Raw genomic sequence first — 16,360 nt, forward strand, 5'->3', positions numbered from 1 at the left:
TGTTGGTGGATTACAAGCGTCTGTGAGCTCGCGCGCTTCAGTTGTCCACAGATGCTTACAAGCCGCCTCGATATCGCAAAGCAGCAGAGAAGAAGACCCTTGGCTTTCTTAAATAGGCCGTTCAGCAAGTTAGCCGAGCTCGTGGAATCTGGTCCTACTATTGCCGGTAAAGTATTCGGTATGCACAAGGCCTTAGCGGACAAAGACATGTTTCTTCGTTTGCGTTCTTCACGAGACACTTCATTGAGGCTGCTGCAATGGGCGCCATTGTTGTCGTACATTTGAGGATTTCCATCCTCAAATGTACGACACCTTCAAGCAAAATGCACGCTGCAGCTTTTCAGAACTTGATGCTGACAATTGCGACAATGTGCACAGATGTGTATATGTACTCGTGTTCTACTGTGCTGCTGTAACGTGAAAATGACGTTGCGATTGGGAATTTGCAGGTTCGCGGTTCGATACCGCTGGTAATGACGATGTTTTGTGTCCAAGGTTTTCATCACTATTCCCCGCCGCCATTATTCGATGCCGCCACTATCTCCGGCTGCCTCAATCCATGGCCGCCTCAATCCCCGGCCGCCTCAATCCCCGGCCGCCTCAATCCTCCTCCCCTGATGACTTCCCCCCGGATGCCTCTGCTGCAGCTGCCCCCTCCACTTCCTGCCACTATCCCCTGCCGCCCCATTCCCCTACCCTACCGCATCCTTGCCCGCGGCCTCCACCCCCGCCGCCGCAATCACAGACCGCGTCTGTCACCTGTCGCATCCTCCCCTCACGACTCGACCCCCTACCGCCTCTCACTCCTGCCGCGTCCTCCCCTCCCACCTGTCCCCCCTGCAAGCTCCTCGCCTGCCACATCTATCCTCCATTGATGCGAACTAATCATGCACACAACGACAGCGCCTCATCTTCGCAACACGTCATATGACATAAGATAAGACATGCATGTCTTATCAAGACTTGGGCTTTGCACTTGTTGCACGCCGACACAACACGCCTATGAAAGGGTAAAGCCTGGAATTTCGGAAGACACTATGTTGGGACTTCTGAGCTGGTCATAAAGGTGGCGCGAGAAGCTGCTCGCAACTCCGGCCTCTGCCCTTGGCGTTTGCTTTCAACGGCTTCGCTATAACAAAAACAGCAATGCTTACATATGGCTGAGTCCGCTAAGTCAGGTGTGATGTGCAGTGTATCTGTAGCTGATCTTTGTTGGTGGATTACGAGCGTCTGTGAGCTCGCGCGCTTCAGTTGTCCACAGATGAATACAAGCCGCCTCGTTATCGCAAAGCAGCAGAGAAGAAGACCCTTGGCTTTCTTAAATAGGCCGTTCAGCAAGTTAGCCGAGTTCGTGGAGTGTGGTCCTACTATTGCCGGTAAAGTATTCGGTATGCACAAGGCCTTAGCGGTCAAAGACGTGTTTCTACGTTTGCGATCTTCACGAGACGCTTCATTGAGGCTGCTGCAATGGGCGCCATTGTTGTCGTACATTTGAGGATTTGTACGACACCTTCAAGCAAAATGCACGCTGCAGCTTTTCAGAACTAGACGCTGACAATTGCAAGAACGTGCACAGATGTGTATATGTACTCGTGTTCTACTGTGCTGCTACAACGTAGAGATGACGTTGTGATTGGGAATTTGCAGGTCGACGGTTCGATACCGCTGTTAAGCATGAGTATGTATGTCCAAGGTTTTCATCACTATTCCCCGCCGCCACTATTCGATGCCGCCACTAACTCCGGCTGCCTCAATCCATGGCCGCCTCAATCCCCGGCCGCTTCAATGCCCCGCCGCCTCTCCCGTCATGCCGCCTCTATCCCCTACTGCCTTCTCCCACGCCGCCGCCTCCTCCCCTCTCCCAACTCCTCCCCAGCTGCATAAACCCCTGCCACCGCCACCCCTGCAGCCTCCACCCCTGCATCCTCTATCCTCTGCCTATTCCCCCCCTGAAAACTCCCCTGCAGCCTCTGCCCTTGCCGCCTTTACCCCATACCATGTACCTTCCCTGCCACCTCCTCGCCGCCACAAACCCTGCCGCCTCCGCCCCTACTGCCTTCACCCCTGCAAACTCTATCCTCTGCCTACTCCCCCCCTGAAAACTCCCCTGCCGCCTCTACCCTTGCCGCGTCTACCCCATACCACGTACTTCCCTGCCACCTCGTTGCCGCCACAAACCCTGCCGCCTCCGCCCCTACTGCCTTCACCCCTGCAAACTCTGTCAATCCTATGCCAGGCCTCGTGTGCTCTTGTCACCAATATTCCCTACCGTTTCCCCCGGTGCCGCCTGTACCCCTTCCGCCTCTATCCCCTGCCCCCTCCACCTCTGCCCTTGCCGCCTCTATCCCCTACTGCTTTCTCCCCCGCTGCCTCCTCCCCTGCTGCCTATGCCCCTTCCGCATCTATCCCCTGCCTCCTCTGCCCTTGCCTCCTCGATCCCAGCCGCCTCCACCCATGCCCTTTAAACCCCTCCCGCCTCTATCCCCTGCCAACTCCTATCCTGCTGCTTAAGCCCCTGCCGCCACCGACCCTGCCCCCTTTACCTCTGCCCCCTCCTCCACAGCCGCCTCCACACTGCCGCTTTCACCTCCATCCCTGCCGCCTCTTCCCTTGCCGCCTTGATCCCCTGCCGGCTTTACCCATGCCATCTAAACCCCTGCCGCATCTATTCCCTGCCCCCTCCTCCCCAGCCGCCGCCGCCCCTACCGCGTTCACCTCTATCCCCTGCCGCCTCTGCCCTTGCCGCCTCCATCCCCTGCCGCCTTTACCCCTGCCTTCGAAACCCCTGCCGCATCTATTCCCTGCCCCCTCCTCCCCAGTCGCCGCCGCCCCTACCGCGTTCACCTCTATCCCCTGCCGCCTCTGCCCTTGCCGCCTCCATCCCCTGCCGCCTTTACCCCTGCCTTCGAAACCCCTGCCGCATCTATTCCCTGCCCCCTCCTCCCCAGTCGCCGCCGCCCCTACCGCGTTCACCTCTATCCCCTGCCACCTCTGCCCTTGCCGCCTCCATCCCCTGCCGCCTTTACCCCTGCCTTCGAAACCCCTGCCGCATCTATTCCCTGCCCCCTCCTCCCCAGTCGGCGCCGCCCCTACCGCGTTCACCTCTATCCCCTGCCACCTCTGCCCTTGCCGCCTCCATCCCCTGCCGCCTTTACCCTTGACTTCGAAACACCTGCCGCATCTATTCCCTGCCCCCTCCTCCACAGCCGCCTCCGGCCCTGCCGCCTTCACCTCTGCCCTGCCGCCTCTTCCTTTGCCGCCTCGATCCCCTGCCGCCTTTACCCTTGCCCTCGAAACCCCTGCCGCATCTATTCCCTGCCCCCTCCTCCCCAGCCGCCTCCGCCCCTGCCGCCTTCACCTCTATCACCTGCCGCCTCTTCCTTTGCCGCCTCGATCCCCTGCCGCCTTTACCCTTGCCCTCGAAACCCCTGCCGCATCTATTCCCTGCCCCCTCCTCCCCAGCCGCCTCCGCCCCTGCCGCCTTCACCTCTATCACCTGCCGCCTCTTCCTTTGCCGCCTCGATCCCCTGCCGCCTTTACCCTTGCCCTCGAAACCCCTGCCGCATCTATTCCCTGCCCCCTCCTCCACAGCCGCCTCCGCCCCTGCCCCCTCCACCTCTGCCCTTGCCGCCTCTAACCCCCGCCCCCTCCTCCACAGGCGCGTCCGCCCCTGCCGCGTTCACCTCTATCCACTGCCGCCTCTGCCCTTGCCGCCTCGATCCCCTGCCGCCTTTACCCCTGCCCCCTCCTCCCCAGCCGCCTCCGCCCCTGCCGCCTTCACCTCTATTCCCTTCCGCCTCTGCCTTTGCAGCCTCGATCCCCTGCCGCCTTCACCCCTGCCCTCTAAACCGCTGCCGCCTCTATTCCCTGCCCCCTCCTCCCCAGCCGTTTCCGCCCCTGCCCCCCTCCACCTCTGCCCTTGCCGCCTCTATCCCCTACTGCTTTCTCCCCCGCCGCCTCCTCCTGCCGCCTACGCCCCTTCCGCATCTATCCCCTGCCCCCTCTGCCCTTGCCTCCTTGATCCCCAGCCGCCTCCACCCATGCCCTTTAAACCCCTCCCGCCTCTATCCCCTGCCAACTCCTTCATGCCGCTTCAGCCCCTGCCGCCGCCGACCCTGCCCCCTCTACCTCTGCCCCCTCCTCCACAGCCGCCTCCACCCTGCCGCCTTCACTCTATCCCCTGCCGCCTCTGCCCGTGCCGCCTCGATCCCCTGCCGCCTCCACCCCTGCCCTCTAAACCCCTGCCCCCTCCTCCACAGCCGCCTCCGCCCCTGCCCCCTCCACCTCTGCCCGTGCCGCCACTATTCCCTGCCGCCTCTATCCCCTGCCGCCTCCTCGCCTGTCGCCTCCTCGCCAGCCACCTCTATCCCCTGCCGCCTAAGCCTCTGCCATCTCTATCCCCTGCCGCCTGTGGCCCTTCCACCCCCCGCCTCCCACCTCGCTCCCTCTCTCTCCTATTGAAAGGAATACAAGCACCACGGTGCATTGCGTCTGTGAGAGCCAATCCATGCCAAGCCCCTAAGGAACCCATGTGGTGCATGAAAACTTGGCATGCACAAATCCCCATTCACAACCCCCTTTTCCTCCCCTTATCCCACATACATCCCTCCCTTGTGGCCGTGAGCTCGGCCACAGTCTGTAGCAGGCGATGAAAGCAGAACCGCTGACTGCGGGCATCTCTGCGAGGTTCACCACTGGCGCTCTTGTGGCCCACGGCCACAAGTGGTGTCAGGGTGAGTTACTCCAATAATGAGCACATTGGCAAATGCGCATTTGCAACGCTGAGCATCAGGACATGGATATCGGTGGCGGCATAGCTCTCACGGTGAGAGGAGCAGTACATTTAGCTAGGACAGACTTTGGGTTTCTAACCGACATGTCCGTTGTACGACGGAACCGTGAGACCAGGACGCCCTCCCCGACCTGCAACAGCTGTTTGAATCGAGCTCGAAGCTGTAATGCATATTCACGTGTACATGTCTTCCTTTTCTTCGCGGCCAGCTGTTCCAACACTCGATTCCACGTCTAAACCAGTAAGCGCCTCGAATTAACGTTGGCAAATATTTGAATGACATACAACCTATTGAAAACATCTGGATAAGTTCAATCCAATCCAAGCAAGGACTTGACACCTGGGAAGGAACGAATGACATGGCAAAGCGAGGGCTTGCTTGTAGAGTGCAAACACAAGGGATAGATTTCGGATGTAGCGGCGGTCACTTCAAAGTTGGCTTAGAGGCATGGAATTATGATACGGCCGAAATTCCGCGGAATTTGCACGTCGAGTCAGCAAGTACCGTGGCCACAGCGGATCGTAAATGATCATGTACAATCTTCTTTGATATACATTTCTTATGGCACTGACACTTTCTGGATCGTTTGCTAAGCACGATACGGCAATTGCAAGGTACCACTGCAGCTGTCGGACATGCGTGCAACGATGGGAATAATTGTTGATGGAGACACAAATGCCTTTCTTATGCCATTTCCTGTTACAAATCATGGAGAAGAGAGGCAACAACAGGAAGGGCCTTATGGCGGTGCGAGACCCATTTTCATGCTAAGCTTGTGCTGAACATCAAAAGCCAAGCTCAGCTTATCAGATTCTTGCACACAGTTAATGATGCCCCTGAGGACACGGGCCGTTGAGAAACGGTTTGTCCGACAGTTACGCACTGGGCGTAATGCCCAACTTGCCAAACAGCTTGCATTATAATGCAATTAAGCTGGGTTAACTGGGCATAAGGAATAAAGGACGACGCTGGCGCGGCCAGAGGATGACACTGCTGCCGCGGCCAGAGCTCCCTGATGCAATAATAGCAAGCACTGTCAATTCCGAAGCATGTCCTTACAAAAACGTGTTCCTCTATTAATTAATTCCCTGGCCCGGTAAAATGCATTTTATGGAAGGCGAGTGGGACACTATGGAAACAAAGTACCGTATGGAAGACGAGCAACGCTTTATGGAAGACAGACTGAGGATGGCACTCCTGACGTGCTGCTGCATTACAAGCAAGAAGTGTCAATATAGAAGTATGTACCTGTGAAAATAGACACCAAAAACAAGTGCAGTTCGGGCAATCCATATCCCGCCAGAAGTGCATTTTACGGATAGGGAACCCATTTCACGGATAGGGAACCCATTTCACGGATAGGAAACCCCATTTCACGGATAGGAAACCCCATAATATGGATCCTGAACCATTTATGGACGATGGCTTTTCCCAGAGTGTCAGTTGCGCCCAGTATGTTGCTCATCATAGATGTCACAATTTTAAAATATCAATACCTTAGTTATTTTCTTATGATATTCTAGTGCATACATGGGCTCCGGGCATGGTAGGTGCAGGCCGTTGGCCGTGCCACTCTTTTTCTCAAGGTGCAATTCGCTTTACGGTTTTCATGTGATTTTCACACAGCTTTATTATTGTGAAATTGATTACTGAGAAATTCTTTATATTTTTACAAAAAGAGATCAGCTCCGAGTGGATTTAGCTCGTTGATTCCTGCTGGTTCAGCGCACGTGCATCTGGGTTACAGTCCGTTCATGGGTCGCTGTTTGATTGAGATGTAGCATGTGATTCATCATGGATCGCGGACTGATTGCGAGTTGCAAGGTCCGTCATTGATCCAGCTGCCGGACAGCAGCTGGTGCGCTTCTATCGAGAGCTGTCCATCCTTTTGGGCGAATGAGCGCACATTCCCCAAACCATGACGATGACACACCATTCCATCCAGATCTGATCGGACGATCCTGAAGTCACGACTAGCAGGAACCAACGACTGGATGCTGCGGATGGCCGTAGCACATGCCATATGCCGTAGCCAACAAGCATCCTAAAAAGCTCCGAGTAAAAACCTCCGTGTGGAATCCAAGCCTGGCCTCGGATATTCCCACCCTAATTGATAGACCACGCACCAAGCAACCGTCGTGCACCTCCATGCGCCAAGACTCCAGGAAGATTCCTAGACTAGAAAATCTTCACGAAATTAGGAAGCACTACCCCAAAACTAAACCTCTACCATGGCGCCCCGCCCTTCCTACCTTAACGCAAATGCAGAGCAGAAAGCATCGGTCAACACGCGCTATCTGAAAGCTCCGCAAAAAGCGCTAAAAGGTAACTACTATCGTTAAGGTAAAGGTAAATTACGCTACGCAGTACCTACTGCAAATCCTTCGCCATTCGGGCGGCGCGCGTGCGGCCGCTGTGTGGCGGACGTGTAGCTGCAGCCGCAATCGATTGCATTGCTCCCCAAATGCCAGCCGGCCGACGCCATCACAACATTCCCCCAGACTTTCCGACAACGAAGCAGAGAGCTTAGCGTAGAACAGCTAAGCACCGCTGCAGTCCACGTCCCGCAAATTCACTAGAAGGTTGACGTCCTGCCGAAGTGTTGCAACGCATGGCAACACATATGTTTACTTGTGCAATGATTGACGAGTTTGTAGCCGCGTGCACGCATACATGCATGTAAGACATGATGTGGTTATGAATACGAGATCTTGTATTGTACGACTTCTTGAACTGCGTGGGGGAAAGAAAACGTGCAGCAGCACGTAAAGATGGTGGGGGCCCAAGGGCACATCCCTAATGGAAAATGGTGTGCCTCACTGTGGCACCAGCAGTGAACACCTGACATGTACGATCACAAACGTCGCAGTACGTATATGAAGCTCCAACTACGTGGGCGACCTACCCTACCTCCTAACCCTTACCCTACTACCCCACCTAATCCGGACCTTGTAGGTGGTGCCAGCGCGCTGAGCGCAGAGCGGAATGGTGTGCAGGTCGGCTCAGATAGAAACTATCCCGCGTTTTAGATATAACATATACGCTTAGTTCAAAGGCTCACATCCACACGCGTCGCCCACATAAACACCTACAAAAAAACAGATTCACACACAACACCTGAGTCTACAGAGAGCAGGTCAGGACAGAGCACACGCCACGTAGGACTGTCGTACCTGTCGTACAGTACACACACAAAAATAAGTGACATATACACGTGTGCTACGGCGCACATGAGCAACATTTCTTCGTGAGCGATATGAAGCAACCAGCTGCCAGCTGCTACTGGTGTTGTTAATAATACTAGTATAGTACCGCACAAGCAGAATAATGCCACCCGCGCGCCCCAAAGGGTTGTTTGTTACCAACCTTGCGCAGAGGCAGCAAAAGCACGAACCAAGGCCACAAGCAACAGGACAAGAAATTAGGGCGTAATCAACACCGCCGCCGCCGCCATCGGCAGCTCTGTTTGATGACGTGTGCGCCGCGTTCCAGTGGCGGAAAATACCGTCCTACATACTTTACCGTTCTACATACATATATACACGCACACATATATCATACATGCACAACCTCAGAGCGAGAGACTTAAATAAGCACGGGCACGCAGCCTCGAGGAAATCATTGAGGATACCGAACCCTTCACAAAACGATGTACGGCAAAAATGCACGATGCTGTACGACACGTCACGGAACGCGGGAAGAGGATCTATGGATAGTCCTGTATGTCGTACACTATCGTAAACCGAGTTGTCTTGATCAGCTAGGGAAATAAGTACGGCAGGTCATACACCTTTTTTAAACCGCGGCCGATATGCATTAGGTTTTAATTGGATTAGCAGGAACAAGAATTTACCGATTTACCGATGTAGAAATCTGCCCAGCAACGGTCGATAGGCACACCGATCTGATAGCTAACGAACATACAATAACAGTACGAGACTCCCGATTGCACGGTCACAGGTCGAATGTACGGATGTACGAGCGGGGTGGAGAAGCAGGGGGGCAGGGGGTTTTGTCTTCCTAAAACCCTACAGATGTTTACAGGTTTTATACAAACGTGCATACGCGCATGCATACTCGCATGCATGTATGTATGTCTGGCTGACTGGCGTTTCCAAAACCCCGGAACACAAAAACTGTTTCCCTCCGCCCTTCCCTTCCCCTCAGCTCGTTCCGGGACACACATAATACAAGCGAAAACGTACGGCAAAACGCACGACAACCCGACCTTCCATCCGCAAGAACGGAGACCAGCACGCACAGGGTTATCCTAAGACGCCCATATGGCTATCATCTCAATCAACAAGTAATACATGCACCATGAGAACCGTACCTAACCACCTCCTTGCAATTGGAGAGGATATAAAGGCCAAAAAGGACTTTATATGGCTAGATTGACAGATTGGAGGCAATGTAATGATGGCAACGTACTCGCACAACTCCTGGCAGTACAACTTGCACATCTTCACAGGTTCACAGACGGAAGCAACAGCAACTGATGTGAGAGCAGCGCAGCAGTCGCACCTGCCGCAGGCAAGTGCTGTGGATACCGGCGCCGAACTTAAGCCCCTGGCAAAGCCCCAAGGCCTACTGAGCACGATTAAGCAACGGCAGTAGCAGTAGATGCGAACGGCCACTGAAAGTACGGCACACAGTCATACATACATAATTACCATACATACACATAGACATACATACACACATACATACATACATACACACCTGCAGACATCACATGACGTGAGTGACGTGATATGACATACGACATCACGTTACGTTACATCACGTCACGCAGCCTGACGATGACGTGTCACCGAGACCCATAAGGAGAGCTGTGAACAGCTCTGGATCTGGAATTTGGAATTTAGGATTTTGAATTCGGGATCTGGAATCTAAAACTTGGTATATGACACTCAAGAGGTAGGGGAGCAAGAGAAGGACGAGGAGGAGGGTCCCCTGTGAGGCGAGCTGCTGCTGGGCACAAACTGCCCACTTAGGTCCGCACTACAATTCAGCTGTAGGTGTGGCATGTCGTACAGTACGGCACACAACACATAAATAAGCTACACAAACAAACCACAAAAGGTCCGGAAATGCCGCACCACAACCACGAACCGCCACCAGAAGAGCTTCTCGTGGCTAGGAGGGAGGTGGAGGGGGGAGGTTGACGAGGGAGGTGGAGGGGGGAGGTGGGGGGTGCGCGGGACTTGCGTCCAGCAGTGTGTCATGTCCATAATACCCAACATGCAGTCATGGCAAAATTCAAGAAGTTTTTTCGGTATCATACACAGTTCACACGTATGTATGTACGTATGTACATGTGTGGTGGTGTGTGTTGGCGATGGTGGTGGGATAGAGGGTTATTTACGAAACGGACGACATCCTCCTCAGCGGCGCCCACGGCACCGCCGGCCCCACGCCACCCTTTGCCGCCGCCGCCGCCGCCGCCGCCGTTGCGACGCCTCGCTGCTGCTGCTGTCTGGGAATGTTTCGTTGGCCGCCGGTAGCGGCCGTTGGCTCTGTACTACGATGCGCTGCTTCATAATCCGCCCGTTTACCGCCGCGGTCACCAACCCACAGGGAGCGCAAGCCGGCGGCGGGGCCGCCATGAGCAGGACTGTCGTACGGGCCGCAACTCAGCTGCTGCGGGCCCCGGCCTCCGCTGTCCCTCGTGGTGGCGTCCCTACTCCCCGACTGCAACCATCGTTCCACAGCAGCGACCCGCTCTTGTACGGGATTATTGCCGTATTCGCGGCCGCCGCCGGCAGCAGACCTGCGTTGCTCGGCCGCCGGCGCCGTCACTGATGCAGGTTGCCCAGCCGCAGCTGTCGTACAGCCGCCGCCATTGATAACGACCCCTGATGGATTGCTCTGCAGCTCCGCCAGCCATGCCCGGTGGGCCTTTTCCACCCGGCGCTGTTCCAGGTAGCCGTTGTGGCCGCCGCCGCGGTCGGCAGGCGTCGCCCAAGGACCCCCCGTAGTGGTTAGGTCACGAGGGCCCGGCGGCCGATGCGCAGATGCGGGCCGCGGTCGCGCAGCGCCGGCTGCCGTCACCGCCGTCGCCACCGTCACCGCCGCCGCTTGCTGCCGCATTTGCTTTTGCGCCACGCCAGAATCCGGCCTTTCCGAGGCCCAGGCTTTCCGTACATGGTTGCTGACGTGCAGCTGCCCCGAAGCCAAGGCAATCTCGGCGCCGCTGGCGGGTGCCTGTCGTGCCGCATACCTTTCGAGAAGGTCGCTGCGCGAAGGCCTGCCAGGGAGGTTTTTGGCGGCCTGCCGCTGCCGCCAGGCTGGCCCGGGGCTGCCGTACACCTCCGGAGGCTGTTGTTGATTTGGACGAGGAAAGCTCGCGCTGCTGACTTCTTTCGTCGCCATCATCCCAATTTGCGGTGAGGAATTCACGCGCAGAGTCTCACCGCTGCATATCGCGTCGTGAGCTGAGGCGCGCCGCCGCTGTGTGTGGCCAGCGGCGGCGGCGCCACCGCCGCCGCTGTACGGCGGGGCTTCAGGACGTAACATCGGCGCCGACGGCCGCGTCGACAGGTGCTGCAGCCAGCTGTCCGGGCAGGCCAGCCAAGCAGTCTGGCTGTCGCTGTCGCCGTCGTCTCCGCCGCCATCGCCGCCGCTGCCAGTCGGCGAAAAAAACGGCAGCCGTTGTTGCTGGCGGGTTTTCAGGGCCTTTGAGTTCCCCCCGCCCGGCGGCAGTGCAGCCGCCGTCGTCGAGTCGCCGCCACCGTCACCGTTGCGCAGCTGTACACCTCCGCCTCCGGCCCCCTGACGCCGTAGCCTGTTCAGGCGCGCCACCTCCGCCGCCGCCGCCGCCGTCCGTTGGCGGTTCTGGTCTTGGCTCTGGAGCGGGGACGCGACGCCGGAACCTGCCGTACTGCATGGCGACCCCAATGGGGGTGGTTGTCGGCTGGACTGAGCAGCTGATTTGCCGCGGCTGAGCTTGTTACTGTTGTTACTATTGCTGTTGCTGTTGCTATTGCTATTGCTGCTACGTCTGGCAGGTGAAGGGCTGACTGCGTTTTTGGAGCCGCCACAGCCCTGCGAGGAAGACGAGAGCTTTTCGGGCAACAAATCTGCCGCGCATGACGCCAACATCGACATTGGCTCCTCCAAGGATCCTCCTGTTCCGGCGGCAGCTCCCGCCACCCGCCCGTCGTCGTCAGCCGCCGCCGCCGCCGCCACCTCCAGCTGCACCGGAGTTTCAACACGCCGCAGCGCCTTCACTGCCGTGCAGGCTGATCCGCCAAGCGGCACCGACGCTGACGCCGATGCAGCTGATGTCGAGTCTGTGCGCCGTGGCGGCCGCGGCGGCGCAGAGGAGGACAAGGAGGATGCGGACCTTACGGCGGTACGGCGGTTGTCACCATCAATAGAGGAAACGTCCCGGCGCCGGCCGGCCCCGGCGGAGGCGGCAGTGACGTCGCCCTTGCCAATGTTTAATGCTGCCGTACCGCCTGATGCTGCATCATCTGCGTTGACATCCGACGGTGGTGCCGCGTCCTCGCCGGCTGAACCCGTCGTCGCAACCCCATCCTCTGCCTCTACCGCCGTCACCGTCGCCGTCGGCAGCGGCGGCGGCGGCGACTGTTCCTCGTTTTTCATGTCCGCTTCTATCACCGCCATAACAGCCAGTACCGCCGCATGCACCAATGCCACGTCATCGTCGGGCAACGCATCGCCGTTGTCGTACGACGGCGACACAACGCACTTAACTTCCACCACGCCAGGTCCGGATGGCAGGCCGCGCAACGAGCTCACAATAGGAATTTCGAACACGGTCGTGCGCCGCTTCGCGCCGTCGGCCGCCGGCGCGCCGCCAGCCGCGGCCGTAGCGTTTGCGAGCAGCTCTGCGTCAGAGGCCGCTGGCGACGGCGACGGCGTCTGCTTGCCGCAGGCGTCAGGACCAGTCGTACCCGTAGATTCTGATTCCGTATCACCCCTGGCGTTGCCGTCGGCATCGGATCCCTTAACACTGCTGCCCTGCTCCGAACCCGCTGTAGGATCCGGATCCTCGGCCGCCACTTCCGCCGTTTCATCTTCTGTTTCAGCTACGAGACCAACTTCCGGCGGCAAATCCGGAACCTCTGCGGGTTGCAGGACCATTTTAAAATTAGAAATAAAAATCAGTAACAAAAAATATTTTCATAACTGTTACATTATCTGATTTGGGCAATTAAGTTTTCCCTTCACTCGCAGTTTAACTTTCTCGCCTCACGTCCCACGAACACCCTCTCCCATGCTGCACTCCATAAGCCGCATTCCGCTCACCTTGGGCAGCAATCTCCTGCGCAATTTCCTCAAGAGTCTTTAACAAGTCACGTTTTGATGGACCGGACGGGACAACCGCGAACTCTGCCGCTTCTGCCACCGCTGCTGCCGGCGTCACTCCAGTAGTTTCCATCGGCGGTGCGGGAACCAGCTCCGGAACCACAAAGCTGCCGCCTCCCAGGAATGGCTCCAGCAACAGATTATCGGACTCCGGCACGTAGTTGGCGAACGGATCTGAGTCAGCATCGGAGTCGGTGATTGACATGTTGCCCCACGACACATGTCTTGACCAAACTCGTGAGCGACCTGCGAGAAGAGGAACCCCTTGATGAGAGATAAGCTTGAGGAAAGGAGAGGAGAAGAGAGGAGAGGGGAGGGGACTTATGGACATAGAGACCTTGAAAGACGAGCGGGCGAAAACGAGCACTGGCTATACGGGAAAAATCCAAGATTTCAACTCTTGAGTAAAGACGCGCGTATGGAGGAGAGAAGGGAGGGAGGGAGGAAAGGAGGAAGAGGCAGGCAGGCGGCAGGCAAGACGGAGGGAGAGGGCGTATGAGGCAAACCGTAGAAGGGCGCACACAGGCCGAGAAAATTGCGGCTCCATGGGTTGCGAGATGTCTATCGCAAGATCTCCTTAGATCTTTACAAGTTTGCATACATTATTGCTGACGAGAGAATTTGAACCGGGAACTCCGCCATGCGATGATGACGAATGCTAGTCCGGATTTGACTTTGACTAGTAAGGAAAACAGAAATCGCCTTATCATATTGACAGCTTCGGCGGTTTCTCATCCATTGGGGGGGGTCCGGGTAGCGTCCCCCGGCCATAGACGGCCAATCAGATGTGTAAAAAATAAACATTCATACACACATACAGACACACAGACGGCCCCCCGAGTCCCCATCAGCTTTGCTCCGCACCTGATCTGTTGGCTGGGGCTGGATTAGTATAGTAGGAAGCCGTCGGCAGCTGCGGTTGTGATGGTACCCGGGTAGCAACAAAGGCGCCGCCCGAAGTTAGCAATGGAGTCGGCTGGTGGCTGATGACCGCTGCTCCTACGGCTGTAGCAGCAGGAAGGCCCCCCGCCATGAGCACGCGCGCCATGTCATGTGAGTAGCCATGGCTTAAATTGCCGAGTCCGTAGGGAAGATTGTCACCCTGCAACAGGTCGTGTTGCTTGTAATCGCTATGGTGAACGATGCCCAGCTGGCTGCGGGAGCCGTCCAGCCACCGGTTTGGCATTACATGGAATGCGAACGGGTCGTTGTCAACTTCGCTGGCTGCTGAATGAGACAGTGAAATTGCGGTCGCCCTTGCTTCAGGCCCTGGGCCCGAGCCGGGAGGCATGTTATCTTTGGACGTCAAAGCTGCCGAAGTACCGAGTTGTTGCTTAGAGGCAGGGTGTTCAGGGCTGTGCTGCGACAAAGACGTTATTTCACTGGTAGACGTGCGCATGTAGTCGCGAGCTATCCGCCGATGCAGAGGCAGAGTACTCAGTTTGTGTTACGGTACACAAGGACATCCAAGCAATAAAATACAATGCTAAAGAGGCGGCGGCCTGCTGAAAGCCCCATCGAAGCCGACGAACCCCGCACTGTCCTCCTCGTGTAAGGCTTATAGGAATGAAACAAGCAGCTACAATGTTATTAAATAGACGACTACGAAGCACACGCACAGGAATGTGTTAAATTGCCAGTAACCGGAGGCAGCTTCCACAATAACGCACAGAAATGCCTCAGTTAAGTCGAAAATAGATCTTGAAGCCAGCATGTATTTTTGATTGAAATAGTAATAGCTGTAGCGTGGCCATTTAAGCACCTAGCTAGACAGTACAACTGACGTAGAGCATATGCTGTTGTGCAACCTCCCGGCTTGGCATTTCTGTTCAAAATCGAGCTTAAAAATTAGATCACACATAAATTCATAAGACCTGAAATTACAAGGCAAAATTTCCTTACTTGTCGGGTGTTTACCCCGCCCCCGGATGAACCGTCCTTGACTCGATGCTCGCTCTATGTTATTCTGGCATCATCAGTTCTAAATCGATTATAATCTGGACATACAGCGTCTCGAGAGTAACAAACTCCTGGTGCTATCGCGGATCGAGGCGGTTTCGACTACGGCCAACTCCTGGGTGGGGATAAACTCACGAATTCATAATCGCGGCACACATAGTATGATGCACATGGCATATGGAGAGGCACGCAAGACAAGAAAAGTAATTAAAATTTATGGACGAACCCATGAGACTCTTCGATTCGTCCACAAAGCCCGGCCACAAACTCGCGCGATTCAATGTTAAGGCGTGCATATGGGCTTTAATTCTATAAGAATATTGACGTTTCGCCTGAATTCCCACTTTTATCAAACGCGGTGCATATGCAAGCGTGGGACTCCATCACCCGCGGATGTCCGGCCGGACATCCGCCGCGTTGCGGCCTTGCTCACAGCTGTGAGCAGACATCGCATAGCGTTTCCGCGCCATGGCAGCAACGCCTCATTCCACAGCTTATCGTCCCGCAAAGAGGCCGATCGACAACATGCCGCATTCCCCCAACCCTGACTGCTACACTCCTTGTCGCACCGTGCGCCCACGGTTGCACCGGCTATGTCCATACGGATTCCACCAGCCCGCAACAGGTCAGGTAACCGCCACTGAAGGACCATTCTACAAAATTTAAACTTGTTGAGTCTGCAAATTAAGCCGGCATCGTATCCTTGCAGATACAAGGTAAGAGGTTTGTATCCCACGCAGCTGCGTCGGCGGGCGTCAGTCCGTTACGGTCCGGTACGGTATAGGAAACTTGCCGCGTTGAGTGTTCAGCTTGATACATGCGCAATGACTGCCATCAGTTTATATGCTAAGACTTTCTAAATGCCAAGGCGGCCCTTGGAAGGATGGATGCATCCAAGCTTTATGAGATTGTACGGTCCCAAAAGGACCCGAAAGCATATGAACTACGTTATCCTGTCAAACGAACGAGGAAACCAGAAATAAGAAACAAAATTGTCAAACTTTGCCTGGGAAAGATTAAGGCTTTACCAGGGACTGAAATCGTTATTAGGAGTGCAAAAGTTGCCCAACTGGTGCCCAAGATGGGACCCAACCTTGCAAGGTGCTAACGCGACCTATCCTCTACATCCGAAAGAGACACCGCGAGTTTACCCAAGACAAACAGATTTACCACATATGAAGGTCATTATCCGCTCCAAAATGTATTTCGTGGTATATCGACTTCTACGGCGGATATGCCCTCAATGCCGCTCTCAATCCAGGCCGCGCTCA

At 56.0% G+C, this 16,360-nt stretch overlaps 1 protein-coding gene across 1 annotated transcript; it reads right to left on the reverse strand.

Annotated features, from left to right (window-relative positions):
* Positions 1-10,157: 10,157 nt before the first annotated feature.
* Positions 10,158-15,741, reverse strand: VOLCADRAFT_95429 (uncharacterized protein; the record flags this gene model as incomplete). The annotated part of the gene is made up of 5 exons (XM_002954604.1): positions 10,158-11,642; positions 11,817-12,886; positions 13,071-13,304; positions 13,995-14,284; positions 15,659-15,741. 5 exons carry the CDS (start codon positions 15,739-15,741, stop codon positions 10,158-10,160), a joined length of 3,162 nt encoding a protein of 1,053 aa, XP_002954650.1.
* Between the last annotated feature and the right edge of the window lie 619 nt (positions 15,742-16,360).

The sequence above is a fragment of the Volvox carteri genome (genome assembly GCF_000143455.1).
Source record: "Volvox carteri f. nagariensis unplaced genomic scaffold VOLCAscaffold_44, whole genome shotgun sequence".
In the NCBI taxonomy this organism is placed as follows: Eukaryota; Viridiplantae; Chlorophyta; class Chlorophyceae; order Chlamydomonadales; family Volvocaceae; genus Volvox; species Volvox carteri.